General features: G+C 39.0%; 1 protein-coding gene across 1 annotated transcript in view; it reads left to right on the forward strand.

Annotated features, from left to right (window-relative positions):
* The window catches only part of AIG1 (androgen induced 1), a 125,331-nt gene that overhangs the window by 23,374 nt on the left and 81,737 nt on the right, over nt 1-20,220 (forward strand). Inside the window, exon 2 of the mRNA XM_071434290.1 lies at nt 13,683-13,838. Coding sequence (XP_071290391.1) covers nt 13,683-13,838 — 156 coding nt within the window. The remainder of the gene's footprint in view (nt 1-13,682; nt 13,839-20,220) is intronic.

Raw genomic sequence — 20,220 nt, forward strand, 5'->3', positions numbered from 1 at the left:
GCAAGAGTCCCTCTAATACTTTCTCCATCTTCAGTCTGAAAACCTGGGAAGTGGTAATGACAAAAAACAAAATAAGGGTAGGAAAATTTCTGGAGAGAAGTAATCATAATGCCATAGTAATACTGTGATATGCCAATTGATTAATTTTTTTCAGCTAAATACATTTAAAATATGGACATGATGATATGATAGTTATCCTTTTACCATACAAGGTCAATAAACACTTGGTTAAAATATGACCATTTCTGCTGTACATATTTTGTGCTTATTTTTCAAATTGACTATGGAATAACATGCTGACCTTGGCATTAATACAGGTTTTGTAATTATAGACAGGAAATTCCTGAAGTAGTAGTTTTATATTAATTATAATACTACTTTATTTCAATACTATATAATGTTTTGCTTTTAGATGAAGTACACGTTTTGACTATGTTCATAGCTGGATAAACCCTGCTTCTTGAGAAGAAAGCCCTTTGCAGGGAAGCACAATGTGCTTTTACTTCACTGCATGTATGCAAGTTGATGATTGAATATCAAGCATGTTATAAATCAAACCAGTATTTAAGTTGTATTTTCCTCTGAAAGATAATACAATTTCATATAAAGGCAAGCTGTGGTATTCTAACCTGGAGTCCATGTGCATTTTCTGGGTTATTGTTTTGTTTCAGTGTTTTCCACTCAAAAGAAGATATTTGCCTGTATTCAATTTGCCATACTTGTAGGTGCTATTACCTTTGTTTTTTTAGTTATCTATTTTGCATATTTTGGAAGCAGATACAAGCAATGCCTGCAGTGAGTCAAACAAAATTTCATGGTTCTCAAAAGAGCTATCACTGTATTGTAACTGCTACTACACCAAGGACTCGGTTCCTTGAAATGTAATACTAATTTTGATCGCACTGTGGCTGCACATGTGTTCCCTAAACACATAAGGAAAACAATTTATCAGAGCACTAATTCCAGCAGAGTAAGTGAACACACATCTGTGTGGATACTGTGGGAGATTACTGCTGAGTGGTATCTCTTACTGAAGGTCATCAGTTAGATTTTCTGGTAAAGTATAACTCTTCCTGAGTTGGCATCAGAACTAGTAGTCAATAATTGTAGGTAACCAACAGAAGGAGTAAAAAAAAAAAATTGTATGATCCATATAGTCATCTCACAGTTGTCTGCTTTTAAAAACCTTTTTGAAGTAGATAGAAGACATTGCTGGAGCTGTAATGGAGTGGACTTTTGCAGTCAATAGGCTAGGCACCCAGCCAGTTTGTAATTCAGTGAGACACAGTACATTATCTATTTTGACAGTCTTCATGGCTAAATAGTCTGGCTCTTGTAATACCTAACTGTGTTTATAAATAGAAATAAAGAAGTAAAATGGCTAATCTTGACAGCAAACTTTGGGTATGGCCAGCGTTCACACGTGCTTCTTCCCTTCAGTGGAGTGGGAAGAACAAAACTCAAGAACTTGAAAAACATCTCCAGCATGTGTTTTCCTTGATGTTTCAGTAATGTGTGAAGAAATGTGATATTTATGAGCTCTGCAGTGAGACTTCTAAAATATATTGGTTTTCGCCCCAAGAAAACAATTACTTTAGTGGCAAGATGGTAGACAGCATTCACAAAGAGCTGTTCTTAGAGTAGTGGCTGTCCAATGTTGCATGTTGTGTGGGAAAGGATGGGACAGGAGGAAGTAGTCCTTGTTTCTGATTCCTATTTCTTGCTCCAGATAAAGTGTTTTAGCAGATAGTTTTTATACTGAAATACAGGCACAGGGCTGGAACCTCAGTATGAGTTTCAAAGACATCTGTGGGCTCTCTCCTAAACTAGCACAACTTATCAGGAAAGGTGGGCATAATACTCTTTGACATTGTCAGTAATATGTATCTTCTTGAAGACAGGAATTATTCTTTAAGCTCAGTTTGGGTTGGAATGGGTGTAGAAGGTGCATTTGTTAGCAAGTAATATACTCTGATACTGTATAAAAGTTGATAGGAAGAATTTGTCTTTTCTTTCCACTGTATGTTACAGCAAGTAGTCCCAAAAGTTAAAAGCTGGACTCGTAAAGCCCTTCTTGGTTGTCAAGCTGTGAGTGCTCATCTCACACAAGAAATTGACTGAGGTCACTTAAATTCTGCAGGTATGTGCCTTGCAGGAGAGGTTGGGATTCCAAACATACTTCTTTACCTTACTATATCCAGTTCATTTTTGCTTTATTTTCATCTCACTTTATGGTCTGCTCCTTGGAAATTAGCGTTGTGTGAGAGCTGTGCTTTCCACTTTAGCCAGGTATCTAAAAGCCCTGTGCAGTGTTGCACCTGAACCTCCTGGTAGGTACAGGCATAATCCAAACCTAGCTTTGCTTAATGTAAACAGAACAGCCCCTTATGATGCTCAAAGTCCAGGTGGACTCAGCTCAACTCTGCATTGAGTAGCTGGCCTTGATTTCATGACATGGAAGGAAGGATCCAATGCCCTGGTCAGGCTGTTTCATATAACATTTGTAACACATCTCTGAACCAGGATTCCTGGCTGATTCACAGCTAGAGGTTGAATGTGACCCAGTCTCTCTGTTAGTCAGAAAGGAATGTCTCAAGATGGGCATGCTGATAGGGGCTGCTCAGCAGCTCTGCTCCGGGGGACTCCGGTGGGAAGTTTCTTGTTGAGTGGTTACAGGTGGCCTGGACTGGAGAGGTTCTTGTTCTATTGCAGGGGTGTCTGGGCCTGGTGCTGCAATGGGCTTCTGCCAGATTATAAACAATTGGGCATGGCCTAAAAGCCTCCAACATTTATAAAAATTATCTGGGTAACCAGCTGGTTTTTTGTATTGTGAAGAACTGGGCAGAATGCTGTAAAGTATTTATTTACAAAGTGTCTTGGGAAAAGAGTATGTATTCTGCAAGTTGGAATTAGAGGTACCTTATATAAAATCAGACAGTAACACCAGATACATTTACTTGGACCAATGTTCTTATACTCTAGGATAATGTTTTAAATCTGTGTGGCATTTCACTGTGGCCAGTTTATGTGGTGGTAGACTCATTTTCTTAAGAAACTGTTCTGGTTTATGTTACACACATATTGGTTTGCATGTTAGCTAACAATGTTGTGTTGCTGTTGTCACTGTTATGACAGTAAGGCCAGTTTCTCACCAGGTGATGATAGGAGACTCCATCACAAGTATCCTCGTAGCAGCAGCATTTTCAGCTCATTTGGATGAGAACCCCCCCAACCTCTGGTTTGCTTCAGCTGGCCTGCAGCCCCTTGTCAACACTGCAGTGTATACATGATGAGTTTCTAGCTAAAATCATCTCATCTGTGTGCAAAAGGTTGTCTGGTTCAATGATATACATATCTCAATAGATAAATAGTGTCCATTAGTTCACCGTTTACATCATATGAGCAAAGCAGGACCTGCCTGGGTTGTTCCCAGGGCTGCTGGGAACTCCCTGCCTCCCCAGTCTCTGACACGCAGTTGATTATCTTGTTAACATGTACTGGGACTGCCTGTGGAGTTCTTTTATCGATGCCTCAGACCTCTGGTGGAGCTGGGACTGCCCGGGGCGGGTTCCAGTAGCTATCAATCAATTATCTCATCTGCACAGAAACTAGCTGGGGAGTTCCCGGGACTGCCCAGGGAGTTCCTCTGGTGACTCAGCACACGCAGCATGTGCAGGGGCACAGCCCTTGTCCCCAGCTGCATTACAATTACAGCTGCTGTGCTAATTTGGAGCGCACGTGCCTGTACCCACCTGGAGCATGGAGGCAGGAATGTTGGAAGGACCAAGAGTTTTGCAGTGGCCAGTTGATGCTTGGGCATTTCCTGGTGTGTCCTGATCCACTGACTAGTAGGCTGTGTTCTTTGGTAGGCACAAATTCCTTTTTTTTTTTTTTCATGCCAGGCTGCCATATTTGCAAGCTACTACAAAGTGCTTTTCCTGCCATGGAAAATCAAAAACACCTTGCTCACTGTTACCAGAACTAGGCTTCAGCAAGGGTTTCTTTACTGGAGTGATTTGCTACTTTCTTACCTGCTACAACCGGTGTTGTTTGAGCCTTCTGTTTCTTCGAGAAGAAAGGGCAGCCTATTGTTGAACTTGTAGTGCTTACTGACTGAAAAATACATTCATTGCTGATGGAGAATATCTAAATCTCATGGGTTTGGAACCTGGTTTGATATCAGGTAGTTGTCATAAAGTGGCTTCCCCTAATATGTAAGGGGATGTAAATTTAAACTTCCATATAGTTAATCTCTTTTTTCTTTTGCAAATGAAATGTAAAGTAGTGAGTAAGCCAGAAGTACAATAAACAGGTATGTCTGAAAGGTTAGTTTGGAAACTCAAGAAAAAGTTGGTTACAATAAGAAAGAGTGGGACAGGTTTGAGCTGTGTCTGTTCATGAGCAAATAAGGCAAGATATGGTTCCATGCTGATTTTTTTTTCAGACCACTCTCTCCAAAGACAGTTTCCAGGTAGCAGATGAGGTTGTTGTGCTTCTTCTACTCTTTGATCTGCTCTACAGGCATGCTGAGAAGCCAAGTGTACACCATGTTGACATTGCAGCACATCAAACTTACTCATATAGAGCAAAACAAGAGGAAAAATTAAAAATACATATTCACCCCTAGTGTTGTTCAAAATCAATATTTGCTGTATGAAATATGATGTAAGAGCAGTGAAGTTGGGAGTGGTATAATGGACAAGAAGATCTCCAAAGGTATTAGAGACCTTGGTAACTCTAGTTTTTTGGCAGAAATAGATCAGCTGGTCCAAATTATAGTATCTAACTATTAAAGACATAGTGCACTAAAGAAGGTCTTTGAAAACTCTGATCACTGTGAGCTACATAAGAGGAGAAATATTTGGATTTACACTATTAGTACATACATACAGAAGTATGGCTGCATTTGAAAGGAATGAAATGTGTGTGCATTGGAAATGGCTGTTTCTATAAGAGTGAGTGTAGGTATGTGGAAAATAACCTTGATACAAGCCTGGAGAACTACCTAGGGGTCAGGACACCTGAGTTCACCCCTGGGGTGCCTTGCTGCCTTGGCCAGCTCATTTCCCCCTGCCTTGCTTTCACCAACAACAGTCAGGAAACAAATCCTTCATTTCCTCTGAGATTGATTCATAAGAAAGACAATGAAAGCAGGGAAGTGTTATCATCTGTGGTTGGACTGCCACACACCTAGTGAACGCTTGACCCCCCCGCTTGTATTTTTAATTTAAATGCAGTTAGTTTATATCAGGGGTTTTCCCATGGTTTCTTTAGAGATGTGAGATAATGAGATTTTTTTTTCTCCCAAAATGCAACTCTTTAGAAGAGTGTCTTGCTTGAAGTGCTGTGTAAAGAACAGTCTTGTTTATGAGGACAGTATAACATGTTAGATCACCTTTCATTGAACCACATGCTTTATAATTACGTTCAAAATTATGTCCTGTCTTTTCTTCCAGTGGAGCTTGAATAGCAACCTTTGCTGTGGTCTAAATTGCAGAAAATCCTTATCTTAGTAATAACTTTATTTATGAATATACTTTACCTGTCATAAGTTAAGCTTCAGCTGCTGCAGCAGTGTGCAAAGGAAGAAGAGTTTAAGCAAAAGCTGAAGATGAGCCTGATCAGAGATTTGAGATGTTTTCCACAATATGAGTTTGCAACTGACTTATTTGTGTACTGTTGGATGAATGATGAAGTGGGATAAAGCCCTCAGTGTCTCCTTCCCTTACCTTCCCTGGAGAGAAGGAGAATTGCCCAACTTAGATGGATATCATGTAAAGCCTGTCTTTCTGGACTGATGTGTGGAATCATTCATTACTATTTTCACAGTGCTCAGGAAACAAACCTTTAAAACCTTTTATTTCCTAAGCTACAGTAGGACAGCACTGAGGTTGCTGTGTCTCAGAAGATTGTAGTGACTTTGTCATTTGCATTTCCAGCTCTGTCCCCATGTTGCTGAGATACATTTGTAATGGCCTTATCTAAATTCAGGAGTTTAGAAGGTAGCTATTACCTTATTCATTAAAAATGGAAGAAATTAAAAGCAAAATCAGTTACTCTTTGATTAGTCAAAATTGCTTCCCTGTAGTGGTATTCAAACTGTATTTCTAAACATGAAAAATTTGGTGCAAGGCAGAAGTTTCTGGGGTTTTGAGCAAACCATTTTTTAAATAAAGTTTTGTGCTTAATAAAATGCAGTTTCTTTTTGGGGGTAGTTAATTTACAAACTGCTTGGGGCTTTCCAGCCATGGGAAACCCTATCCTAAAGCTCATTTTAGCACAGACAGCTGTAGAACAAGTCTTACCTTCTTAGCTAGCTGTGCCAAACATTGTCTAGAGGGCTGCTTTTCCTGCCTTAACTGCAAGGGCACTACTGCAGAGAGTGTACCAATCGTGCTAAAATGTGTAAAATGATCATTTATGCCAAAATAATGACATAACCTTCTGAGCAGTGTATAATCCTAATAAGATTAAGCTTTACTAAAGAAAAACATAAAATATATAACTTAATAAAATCATAATCTATTCTGAATAAACTGTATTATACATGTTTGCTGAATGGATTATATAAATTTAATGAAATTAGACTGTCTTATAAGCAGGATACAATAAGTAGTAATGGCAGCTTTTCTATAGACAGTGTACGAGAGCAAGGAAGAAGATGGGGATTATTAGAAAATGAGTTTAGTCAAAACAATTAAAAAGATACAGATAAAAATAGAATAATAATTTCTTAAGTACTGCAACAATGAGCTTCATGCTTCTTTGAGTGTATTAGCCAAGATCAAAGTAACATATATGAACATCTAAGAAAAAGACTGACATGATGTTGGAGAGGAATGACACAGCTGATATAGTTGCAAAGGATTTGAGAAAATGTAGTACTTTCTCAGCATCTGTTCAAATTTTTATTCATAGTTTTTTAGTACATTGTCCATTCCATCTCTTCATTGGATATGTGCAGTGGATTGCAGGCTGTTAGCACTTCTGAGCCAGATGGCATACACTCTGTCATGCTGAGATCATGTTAGAAATGTCATCTATGCAACTCAGCTGAGATAGAGTAGTACTTTAAAATGAATTCCTCAGTTGTCCACTATGGATTTTTTTTTTTTTTTGCTGGTGGTATTGCACCCATGTAAAAAGGATAAAGATGCTTCTGTTGCTGTCAAAGACTATAACATTTCCAAATTTTTTTGCTAGTGTACCGAATTTCGGTTTAATTTGCTGTAGTAAGGAATATTTGTCCTTACAGAAGTACTTAAAGTATTATAAAAACTGCTTTAAAACTATGTTAGCACAAATACATTATTTCTCCAAGAACTGTGCTGCATATTTTTGGAAATTTTATGAGACAGTCAGGAATCATGCTAAAACTGAATGGTCTAAGTTGACCTTTCCAGTAAGAGTAACAGAGTAATGGATTTTCCTGGGTTAAGAGGAGGGAAGATGAAAAGAGAAAGGAAGAGCCTGTTGAGTTGCTTTTTTGTCTGTCCAGATTAAAACACATCTTGTATTCCAACAGACATAATTTTAAAAGGCATCTCTTGTCATGGAAACACAAGATCTTGTTATCTTACATAGTTTGGTCCCCGTTCCACACCTTCATAATAGGTGCTTAATCACTAGGAGTTGAACAGTGTAGTACCTATAAAAACTAGACCCAAGAGTCAAACAATTTTTTCTTCTATGCATATTCATGTCTTAGTAGATTTTATTCTTTTGTATATCTATATAATTTCAGTGGTTTAAAATCCCATCTTTGGTTATATTTGGACAATGCTGGTGGGCTTCAAAGAAAGAGACCACAGGAGGTTATGTAGAATATGAAAGATTATAGTTAAAGGAGTCCCTGAATTTACATAATGCGGTAAGGGATTAGGCATGTTTTATAAGCTGATTCATATCTTATGACTAAACCATGAAAATGAAGTTAAATTTCCTACTAAGGACTAGTCTTCATATGCAACATGCTGGGTACAAGAGCCGTCCCCCCCCGAAGGCTGCATAGAGAGACATGAGTCATTAGCTTGGATGAGGACAGTGCTGGACATTTATAAGGCTGTCCCTTTATCCAGTTACTGAGGTTCTAATGTCTCTTCTGATAGAAGTGTCATGTTTTACTAGTGTAGTTTTTAGTTCTAATTTGTGTAAATAAAAGAGAAAAGAGGGATAGGAGAAATACTTTAAGGTTCCTAACCAGTAAACAACTCAAAGTAAAATAGATGGCATTTGTGTTAACTATTCCTTTGGCTTACTCTGTTTTTGTTGCCTTGTCTGTTACTTTTCTTCTGTATATGATGTATTTGTTTTCTGAGACTACTGGCTTTTGATGGGCCAGGGGCTCATCCTTTTCCGTATTGAAGCGACCTATGATGTTGAAACCTGCTTAAGAAACAAAGCAACCTAAAACAACCACGGCACTTGCAGCTGGTATGGAAGAAGATGCGATATAAGCTTGCCTTTTTGCCTCAGCTTACTGTCAATGAATCTTCTGGGGTGATGCTTCTTTTTTACTTCTGACCTTTGAAATACGAGTACTTTTCCCTATTCCTTGCACAGAAATAATGATTCTGAGTAGCACACTGTGCTTTTTCATGGTTCTTGCACCCTAATTTATTGTAGTTTTAGTGGTTGGATGTATTACACTGTACTTTAGTATTTAAAAGGCTCTTGGTTCTTGCATTTTTTTTCTTTGTCTCTCTTTCATTTGTCTGTAGACACAAAGATCTACCTTTTTCTTATCTGAAGTCTGTGGCATCTCTGATAGAAAGATTACATGTTGTAATGTTGTCCAGCTTCTGCTTGCTGTCATAACTGACAAAGATACAGCGAGGAGAAATGAGAAGAATAAAGCAGTGTGCCTGTGAGTAGTGGTGGAATGGCAATGGGCAAGAGCAATCAGCAGTTCCATACAATGAAAAACAGTAACATTTATTAAGCAGCTACAACCCATGACTTCATTTGAAGCATTTTCTATTAAAAATACCTTGTTATTCTCCATCTCTCATCCTGAACTTCCTCTGTATGTTGCAACAGGTAACCGAGCTGTTGTTAAGGATGCAGCCTGTCCACAGGTGCCTGCAAACAGCCCAAATACTCAACACCACTTGAAACGGTCATCTTAATTGCTGAAGCATAGTTCATTTGTTACAGCAAGTGAGGGTGTCTAGAGGCTGGAGAAATTAAAGCTAAGGTGACAGTGAACAGTATTAGATACTCCAAGGTTATAAATAATTTTCCATTGTTTGAAGAGGAAAATCAGACCATGTTCTTTATTTGACAGATTGTAAAATCTGAAATACAAGAAAAACTACAACTTTCAGCAATTTGATTTTGCATGCTGGTAGAGCTGAACTTCCATCTTCTTGTGGAAATACAACATGTGTCTCAAGCCTGAGTGGTTTGATGGGTCAGGTAATGCCTGTCCCCCCACCTGTGAGCTGGGTGGCCTGTCCCAAAGGGGATCCCTGATGCCCTGAGGCTGGGACTGCCCCTGTGCCACTGGCTGCCTGGCTCCTGGCTGGGGATGGGATGTGCCCTGACTGCCCCCTGCCACTCCTGCCCCCATGGATCAGTAAGGCTTCCCTGACACCCTTCTGTGAATTAGTCATCTTATCGTGTGCGTTATGTTTGGTTACTTAGTGCTTTTTTGTTACTTCTTGCGGATTTTGTGAATGTTGCTCCCATGTTTTATTCTGGCAGTGCTGTCTTTTTGCCAGCCTAGACTGAAGCCTTATTTCATAGAAGGTCACATGAAGTAAGTGGTGTTAATCTCTAAGATGATAACTGTTTTTAAGGACAGTGGTTTTTCATAATCGCAGGTAGGTAGAGGAATAATTACCCTTGGATGGTATTAGTGCTTGCAGAAACTTTTCCAGTTCTGCCCAGAGCTCAAGGAGTGCTTCTGATTATGAGAGTGAACTTGAAAGAGAATGAAATTCCAGATTCAGTGAATTTAATGAGGGATTTTCTGCCTTGTTAAGACTAGTAACAGAATTTTCATCATCTCAAGAGATCTTGTCCACACCATGGAGCTTCATGGCATGGGGGAGAAGGGAGTCTCCATGCTCTGGAAATAGATATATGAGGAAATAGGCTTTCTGTTTGACTCTAAGAAGTCAAATTAGGGGTAGTATGAGGAGGTCATTAGCTGCAGTCCTTGTGAAAAAACTGTCCTACTGAAGCAAGTTTTTCTTTTCTTTTAGTAGATAGACACATACAATTAGTTTATTCCACGTAGTTCAACACATCTCAGTGTTTGAGGTGGTTTCTGTGCTGCTTGGTTTCATGTTATGTTTATAGCTGTTTTTCTCCTGCAGCAACTTATCAAGTGTTTTCTCTGCTCTGAGTTTTGTTTACTGACATCCTTTACATGGCCATTGTTATTAATTGTCATTCCATGATCACAGTTTAAAGGTACTGTAGTATCAACTCTAGTAGCAGTGGCCCCTTTAGGCTTCTAGGAGAAAAAGGATCAGCAGTATTTTATACCTGTTCAGTTATTTTCTTGGGATTGCATACTCTGCTCATAAGTTTCTGATTCTATCCATACTGTCTATCTATACTGTTACATGGTATAGGGAAACTCTGACTGTTTTCTGTCAAATTTGTCATTTTCTAAATCACTGTTTTCCTTCAAGCTCTAGTTAGAGGCAAAAATGGAAAGTATTTCCTCTGAAATACTGTTCTTGCTTACATTTCCAAGGGGGAAAAAAGTCAGCTGTTTAACAGCTTGAGGATGTTTCATGTATAGATTTACCACTTGCAAATTTTCAAAATAATAAAAATAAATTTTCATAATAATTTTTTCTTTTGAAATCTGAGGTAACACCAGGGCACCTTGGAGAACGTTGTTTAGAGGGAGTTTCTATTTCCTTGCTGTGCTTTTTTCATATTTGTTAAACAGCATTCATACTGAGGAGCATGGGCTTTAAAACTTTGTTTTGTACCAAAAAACACCAGTAGCTGCATGCTGTGCTTTTCCTATGCCAGACCCACAAAGGATGTAAATCATTACTGATTCTGTTTAATTAATGTTGCTGAGACTCATGCAGCTCTGGAGGTCCTAACTCTAATCCCAGGTGTTGATAGGTGTCAGAAGAGTTTTCTTGTGCATTCTAGAAAGGAAAGGAAGTAGAATGAATGGAGTGAATGTATGTACATTATTTGTATGACTAAGCTGTAACTGTTCCTCCTTGAACATTGTACAAGTTTTTCATTTGCTCTGAATGTTCTCAATGAAGATGTAATTTTCTCTTTCCTATATGGATTTTTATTTGTTAATGTTTTTGTAGAGTAGTCTGCTTCATACCTACCCTCTGAAATCTTTGGGTATTTCCCTTCAGGGGTTGTCACTCCTAATTGGGATTTCATTCCCAATGATATCATTACATTTTCTCTGGAAGCTCTGTGTTCATAAGAGGATAATAGGGAGGGAAGTTGCTCTGTTTGTGATTGATTTGTGGATGTACAATCTCAGTTCCCTTGGAAAGTGGGTGTGTGATTGTTTGAGTCTGTGTTTCTTTGGAGAGGGACCATTTCAGGGAATTGTAGTTAGAGCTGCAAACAATCCATTAGTCACTCTTCCAAACCCTGCCAGCATAATACTGTTCCCTGCAGTACATTATTGAGTGTTTTGTCCAATATTGGTTTGAGTGACTCAAGCCATGAGGCTTCCACCACTTCCTCTGAGAAACTATTTCATGGTCTGACGGAGCTAACTGTTAGGAAATATTTCCTGGTACTCAGCCTAAACTTTTTAACACCCAGATTGATCTCATTACTGTTAGCTATACTTTTTTCCCATCTCCGTCTTGTTTGGCATTCACACTCTTGAGTGAATAGTAGATGGTATCATATCTCTTCATAAGTCAAGCAAATGCATAATTAGTTCTTCTATTTCAGCTCTCCAAATAGGCCATCTGTTTGGTGGAAAACAGGGCTGAGTATGGGAAGATTTTTTTTCTACTAAGTGCTTGTTTCAAACAAATAATATGAAAAAGTGCATTAGGAGTTCTTAGTAGCTCCAAGAAGCCCCAACTTACATTTAAAAGGCTTTTCAAAAATTATGTGGAAGATTGTAACTTTTCCAAGCAGTCATTTGAAATAGTAATACCTTTTTCTAGTGCAATATACAGCTCTAGCACTAGTAGTCTGTCACATCTCACAGCTTCAGGGAATGTTTTGTAATGTTGCTTCATCTATTTATCAAGCAAATTCTATGTAGCTACAGCCTGGAGAGGAGAAAGCAACGGCAACAGAATTGCAAGCAGATCCAGGGGCCATTTGAGTGTTTGTCATTCACAGTTTTACAGCCAGAATTTACAAGTGTTTGGGTCATATAAAGATTATTGAGGAAGGAAGTGTACTTTAATCCATCCAATCATTACAAATCTCTGGATTTCTTCCTGGTAGCCAACATCTGTTTGGTATTTCTCTCCGTCCATCCTTCCTGCCTGCATGTCTTGCCTTACTGTAGTGTAAATGCTGCAAAGATCTATGCAGATAATAAATTGTATTTTGCAGCATCTGGGTATATGCTATTCTTATTTCTTATGGGTAGTCTTCTGCTTGGTCAGTGGAACACTTAGTTTACAGTAAGACTTCTAAACTAGGACTCCATGCTTGCTTTAAAATACATGAAGTATGAATTCTAAGCATACATGTGTTTATATTTTTTGACTAATCACTGTCTAATTTGGGAACCAAGCCCATGTTTTGTTGATTTCTTACCTGAGATTACCTGATGTGTGTGGGTTTGTGACCTGGGCTTCCAGTTTGGGGAGTAAACAAGCTGCATGCACTTCCTCTGAACTGTACTAGAAAGGATGTGCAAGTCCTCAGGCAAGAGCATTCCTGAGCTAACTTATTACAGTTTTACTAAGCCAATTAAGAGAGAAAAACTCAGTGATCACATTAAGATTGAGTCAAGTTTGAACCAAATCAGTGGGTTCAGGTGATTAAACTAACAATTTAATATCACAGATAATCTTAAATTGCACACAAATACGTAAATGCAAAAAAGGAAAAATTGAAAAAAAAATGACAGACTGCCATCAGGAAAAGTAAGTGAATAACTCCTGCAGCTTTCTCGTTCTATCATACTGCCTGAGATGAAGTAGAGATATACTTGCTGACACCTGGGTCATGTGCTGTGTCTGTCAGGAAGTCTCAGGCATTTCCTTTGCCTTTAGTTGGAGTGTCTGGGACAGGCAGAATCTCCAAGGGAGACCTCCTGTCACAAGGGAAGGAAACACTCCTTTCTGTTTCTTTTCCTTCTTCTCACAGGGAGCATTTCTCACTTTTCTGCTTTGGGGATGAGCTGTATGGAGTGACACAGGAAGGGGTGGCTGCAGTTCAGTTCCCAGCAGGCAACACATATCTGAGCTGAGGGTGGAAAGCCACCTCTGGGATGGTCCTTCCACTCACATGGATTCCCCCTATAGATGCACCACTTTGAAGCACACGTGGCTTTTATGTGAATAAACTCTACCCATATTTAAGAGACTGATGTGTTCCCACTCCCCATGTCAATTCTGTGGCAATATTCCTCATGCATGCCTGTGTCTGACCTGCCCTCTGCTGAAGGGCTGGTCTTCTCTGTTCAAGAGAAGAAGAAATGGGAGAAGGAACACAGAAAGATTAAGATGTGTTCAAGAGTGTGTTTCCCTTCCCTGCAGGTTATCCAGGCTGTCTTTTTTGGGATTTGCGTCTTGACTGACCTGTCCAGTCTTCTCACTAGAGGGAATGACAGTCAAGAGCAAGAGAGGCAACTGAAAAAACTCATTTCCCTCCGTGACTGGATGATGGCTGTTCTAGCCTTCCCTGTGGGAGTGGTAAGTACAGTGTTAATCTGTGCATGTCTTTGCTAACTGGGTGAACAGTGTTACTTACTGAATGTTTTCTTCCTGAAAGGTTTTCCCATCACTATATGAAAGACTATGCAGAAAGGGGAAAACGGGAGAGATGATTTTACTACTCTCTTGTTTTTCACAGGTGTAAGGGAACAGAATATACAGTGTGTTGCTGAAATAATTTTTGGTTTGTTATAAAAAAGCCATGTTACAATAGGAGCTTTATCATACAAATAATCTTATATGTGTATTGTACCAGCAGCATCTTGGGATTCAATTTGGATTTTTTCTGCTCCACATGTCATCATCAGGAGTAGTGCAAGTGCTGACTGTGGCATGTTTTACACCATAATGACCTGAGGGAATCTGGGCTGTAAGACATTTTCACATGGGCAGGAAGAGAAGCAAAAGTCCAGGTTGCTCTTTGTTAATTCCACAAGGGATTCAGAGCTGACAGAATAATGGAGGTAGAAAAAAAGGGGTTTTGTTAGTAATGTTAAAAAGGACACAGAAGGTATGTGAAAATGTGGGATTGACATGTTTTTTAAAAAAAGAAAAATATTCTTTGGATCAGATCCTGCTTTGCTGGGACATTGCACATCACTTTCAATGGCAAGAGGTGTTCAGTGTCTTTACATAGCTAATAAAGCTGCTAAAAATCCAAAATTTCATGAGTTTTTATATGGAAGTGTCATCTATGTCAGTCTAGTTCCAAGCTTAGGCTGCAATGCAAAAATGTGTGAACATTTTGTTAAAGTTAATGCTTTTATTGTGATTCAGGATCAATCTTTAATTCTCTTTTTCTTATTTCATTGTACAGTAGTTCAAAATAAATTCACTAGAAGCAGATTTTTTTCATGGACTATTAGAAAGTTGTATGAGGTCTTTAAAGCTGTACTTTCACAACAGCTGATCACTTTCTGTCAGTTAACAGCAGCTAACATATCAATCTATCACTTATAATTTCATATATTCAGTGATGCTTCATTAGAATTTCATTTCACCATTTATGTGGAATTTCACAATACATGTAGAATGCTTTTGCAAAGTTACAAAAGGCAAAACATATGTGAAACACTGCAGGTACTTCTTTAATAAAAACCCAGCTGGTAGCCTTCCCTTATTATACTTGCTGGGCTGCCTTTTGGGAGCTGCCACAATTCATGTTGGGGTAGCAGACTGCAGTTTTCCAGCAATAGTAGAGGAGACTGGATCAGGTAATACAGCTAGTAGAAAATTTGTCCATAGACAAGTTTGCAAATATGCATTTTGTGGGTGCAGAGATTTATGTTGCGTTTGCGTTTTTAAGGGAGATGGGGAGTTAGAAGTAGTTGTGATTAGTAACAGATGCTTTTCCTGTGTTGATAGTAGAAGTGAAAAAGGAGAACAACTTCCCACTATTTGTCTGTGTTTAAATATTTTAAGTGCCTTTTTCACTCTAGAAGTGTACTCCTTCGCATGGATCAAAGCACCTTGGGTCTCTCACACCTCTCAGGATTCAGGGATTCTTTCCTGCCACTGCTTTAGCTCATACTCTTGTCTGTGTGCTCCTCCACTCCTGCAATGCTCCTGACCTTGAAACTTCTCAAGATCTTGGAGAATTTCACTGCAGGCTCTGCCTTGGTGGGATTACAGATAGGAAGAGTGCAGGGCCCAAAAGTAGCAAACATCTAAGGCAGATGTTGTCATCCAAAGAGCTATTTATGTGGAAGAAAATAGTGAAGTTTTGCTATGATGGAGGTTTTCATTAGAAGGAAGGTATTAAACACCAGAGTGTCTGCAGAAAAAAAAAGTTAAAAGTTCCCTTGTTTCTCATATTCTTTTAACAGCTTCCTCACTCCAGAAAAAAAAAGGAAAAAAGAAAAAGAAAATAATTGTAAATGCAAACTTTCTTTCCTTGAGACTCACCCACCTAGCTCTCCATGGAGCTTCTCAGCGGTTTCCAGTAGTGACACAAGGGAACCTTCACACATAAAAACTGGGCAGATGTGAATAAAATCTTTGTTGGGTTTCTAATGTAACAGTAGTGATCATGCTTAAGTACTTGTCAGTTACCTTAACATCTAAATTATTTTTATTGCTCAGTGTTTTACACAGGGCATGTTTAGGCAATAATGCAAATACTAGGGGAGCATTTAAAGCCTAATAACTGCAGCTTTTCAAGAGCAATTCACCACATTTTTTTCTGTATTTCCTGCTTACTGGAGCCCTTGAGATGACTTGTTCTGAAGAACAGATGAGAAAAGGGGTATCCACTCGCAAGGTAAACAGTGATGTGAGAAAAAAAAAATGTAACCAAGTTCTTAATTTTTAAGACTTCCTGAGAAACTAAACATACAAACCATCTGGGAAGTCTGACCACCAGCTTCTTCCCACCTTCCAAAGGAGGGAAAGAACAGCCCAAGGGTAAATAATCTCCTTTTGTGGCTTCACAACAAAGCAAATCTTGCAAACAAATCAAAGCCTGAAAAATCTGTGCAGCAAATCACATCTCTCCAGTGTTGTGATACGCATTGTGTATCTTCAGGGACTCTGATAAAATTGAATTGCCAACCTATATTTCATAGGAGAGTTGAGAAATAAACATGAACCTCTTCTAAGGACATCATGGCTACTATTTACCTATTGTTGCTTATTTTAACATGACTCTTCAGAGAATCAAATCAGAAATCAGCAGATTAATTTTCTGTGCAGTAAAGCCTTACACCACAAAAAAGTCTGTGGGCAACACTTCCTAGCCCTTTTTTAGTTCATTATAAGCCTGCAGTACTATTCAAATGCCTAAGAGACTAGGAAGCATCCACTGAAGAAAATTGCTTGCATAGGCATTTTAGAAGTTCATTACCAATTTTCATCTATAATTACTTGGACTTGCCATCCTTTATCTGTGTAAAGGAGATATATATTGAGAGTAATTTACACTGCTAGAGTGATGTGAGACATGCTTAAAAGTCAGACATTACACCAGTGGTTTAGCTTATCCCTACTTTTTTTCTACTTGTTTGACATAAATAATTAAGTTGCCATGTTTCTATGCTTAATTAGTGTTTTGGTTTTATCAATATGTTTCTTGTAATTTGTACTGAACAAAAGGAAGAAGAGATAAATCAGGCATTTCTGGTTGTTTAAGACTGTGTTTATTAAAAATAGGAAGAATAAAAATTGATCTTGTTACATATCAAAAGAGAGATTGCTGCCTAGAAAATCATAAACTCTACCACAGACATTTTATATCATGTAGCATCAACAGCTGTGTTTGAATCAGAGTCTAAACTGACCAGAATTACTACATTTTTTCTGTTTTATGGGTTTAAAAACCTGTGATACAAAGGAGAGAAAATCAGGCATGCTTTATTATTTCATGTTTCTCTGTATAGTAGAGTCAAAGGAAAGCTGATCAGCCTTCTGTAGATCATCAATTATGCTGATCTGTGATCTTATGCCAAGAAAAGATGTGTAGGCATTTGCTGCAGTTTCCTAGTTACCTCGTTACTTGACCAGACTATAGCGTAATTTTATTTCCATAACTGACTCAACCATGCAAAAATCTCTCTTCTAGATTTTACCCTCATCTGTTATGCCAAGATGCCTGGTGATGGGATAATTAGTGAGTAGTGGTACAATTGCCCCCTGAAGTCTGTTTTCTGAGAGTGGTTTTCCCTGGGCTTTTTCCCCTACTCCTTGTGATTCCTGTCACTGGTGCTTTTCAAATCCCTTTGGTGTATTGTGCTAGCTCTCAATCCTACCTAAAGACAATACCATGCCAAGTTGTACCTACTGTGGTCTGCCTTTAACACCACTTTTCTTCTAGATGTAAATACCTCTAACTGTTAAAGAAGTTCACAAACAACATATTTATACCCACAGTTAACCACAAGTGTCTTGGGAGATAGGTAGAAAGCTTACCTTTAATTGTACTTATAACAAATTGTGTCAGGGTCACAAGGGTTGGGGTTTTTTTTCTTTGTCATTAGCCATCCAGGAAATGACTGAACTGTGCAGCCCAGCCAAAACCAAAAACACATAGTGTAGGAAAATAAAGTTCCACTGGGTTCATTCTTCGTTTGCATAACATTTCTTGGTTGGACTCATGTAAAAGTGCAAATTGTAAAATTCTTTTTATTGGCTTTACTTTCTTAGTTTCTCTTTGCTTTCATTTGTAGTGTTTTTACAAAGCCACTCAATTTCTCTTTTGAATAACTATCCATTTCCCAACTTGTCCTTTAAAACTTTTCCCTTGACAGGGCCACATGCTGTGCTCGTGTCCTCTGAAGCTTCAGAGACAGAGGACAAACACTCAAGGAATACCTCCATAAGTGGAGAGACAGCAGTTTGTTTTCAGCCTTATTTTTTTCTGCCACTGTGTATTTGTTCAGCAGTCTTTCTTCTCACTGTAATAAGTGAGCTATTCCATATTTCCAGGTTCCAAGGTCTTCTGACAAATCTGAGGTTTCCTTTGGTCTATAATGACTGGACCCTAGATAGATAATCATTACAGACAGATAGAATCATTACAGATTCTAGATAGGATAAGCTGCAAATGAGGGACTTTTCTGTTCTATATGTTGCTTCATTTTATGTTTAACCCAGTACTATTTTTGCAAATCTGTCAGTCTTAGGAGGCTCCTGTGCAAAGAAATGTAAAAAACAATTTCTGGTGCCTGTTTTCTTCCTTGAATTCAAAGCCTTGAGTGTGTCTACAGAGGAAGTAGAAGGGTAATATTTGTGCCATTTTGCCTTAGGAACAAAGGAAAATAAAGTATTGGGCTCTCTGAAATTTTTGTTTCATATGAGCAGCCTGTTCAGCCTGGCATGTGAATATAGTACAATGTCTGTCTCCATAGGGGTGATGAATTATGCCACAAGGAAGGCAACATGAGCACAAGAGCTGGAGTTCTGTTTGAGCCTTACGTAGGTGTGAGAGACCAGAGAAAATGAGTACTGGCTCAGAACAACTAAAGGAAGGGAGGAAGAGGGGCAGGGCAAGTCCTGCATAGGTGGGATTATACCACACCCCCTGGAGCCTCTAATCCAGACCCAGACTGGCTATTAGCCACTGGCACACACAGGTATAAAGACTGCTGGTATGAAAGAAAGAGAAATGGGGAGAAATTCTGAAAAGTGCAAGATCCAAAATGGTATCAGTTGGATGGGTAGCAGCCTATCAGAAGGGGGATCATCCCGCCCACATCTTAAATGACCAAGTAGACTCTGTCACTCAGTTGGCTATCTTAGCTGAGGAAAAGGAAACAGAATAAGAAGAGAAATGGAGATATTTGTTGGAATGGCAGCATGTGAAGCATGGCCACTCTGGGATGAAAGACCTGTTAAGAGAGGTGGTAAGTAGGGGATGTCCTGTCACCTGAAGGGCTTGTGAAACAATCATTTCTGTCTGCAGCCAGTGCTGCACCCAAACTGGAGGAACACCGCCTGCACATTTCCCCCCTGCACCTAAGGATGGGAAAGGAGTTGAGGGAAATTTGGCAGGTAGACTGCATTGGTCCTTTTAATTAATCAGGAGCAAAATAATATGTGCTGATAGGCATACAAATAGTGTCAAGTTAAGTGCAGGCTAAAGCAGTGGCATGATCTACAGGGGAAAGTACTATGAAAGGATTAAAATTATAATTCAGTTTCCTTCCTAAACCAAAATCAATGCAATCAGATAATGGCAGTCACTTCACAGCAGGAATAGTCCAGGTTCGGGCAAAAACTGAAGGGATCCTGTGAGTGTTCCATACCCCCTACACCACATCCACAAGCCAGTGGGATAGTAGAAAGGACAAATGGTCTCCTAAAATGGTTTTTGAGACCTCAGGATCCAAAGGTGCCTGATCAACTGTGGGACACTGTGACCAAAGTCAGTGACCCATGGAGAATAAGTGGATATCCATGACTTACAGCATTTTGTCCCATGACACCTACCATGCCTTCCAGGAACAAAAGGACTGATGATGCCCAGAACCCCATACATTTTCCTGGTCAGCCAGTACTGGTAGGCCTCCCAGCTATCAGGGAAGTCCTGCTGGTCTTAAAGACCCCCCTGAACATGCATGCATAGGTAACCAAAGATGCCCATGGCAGAGAACACAAAATTAACAGCAGATGGATAATTCCTGCTTTTTAAAACTGGTCCAAGTAGGACTGCGTTTTCTTTTGTCTCTCCTTCTACAAGCATTCAATGCAAAGATGTGGCTGTGAGAAGATGAAGCAGCAACAGGACTGAAGATTTACACAGTTCTTTGCTGCAGTGACTGTTTGTACATGTTTTTATCTTAATATGTTTTGTGATATTTATATTCGTATCTGTTCTGCCTCAGTAGTTTTGCAATATGTGTATAAATGTTACAAGCATTGTTTTGGG

Source organism: Agelaius tricolor, unplaced genomic scaffold, assembly GCF_023055355.1.
Source record: "Agelaius tricolor isolate 1412-34295 unplaced genomic scaffold, bAgeTri1.0.p SCAF_1, whole genome shotgun sequence".
Lineage (NCBI taxonomy): Eukaryota > Metazoa > Chordata > Aves > Passeriformes > Icteridae > Agelaius > Agelaius tricolor.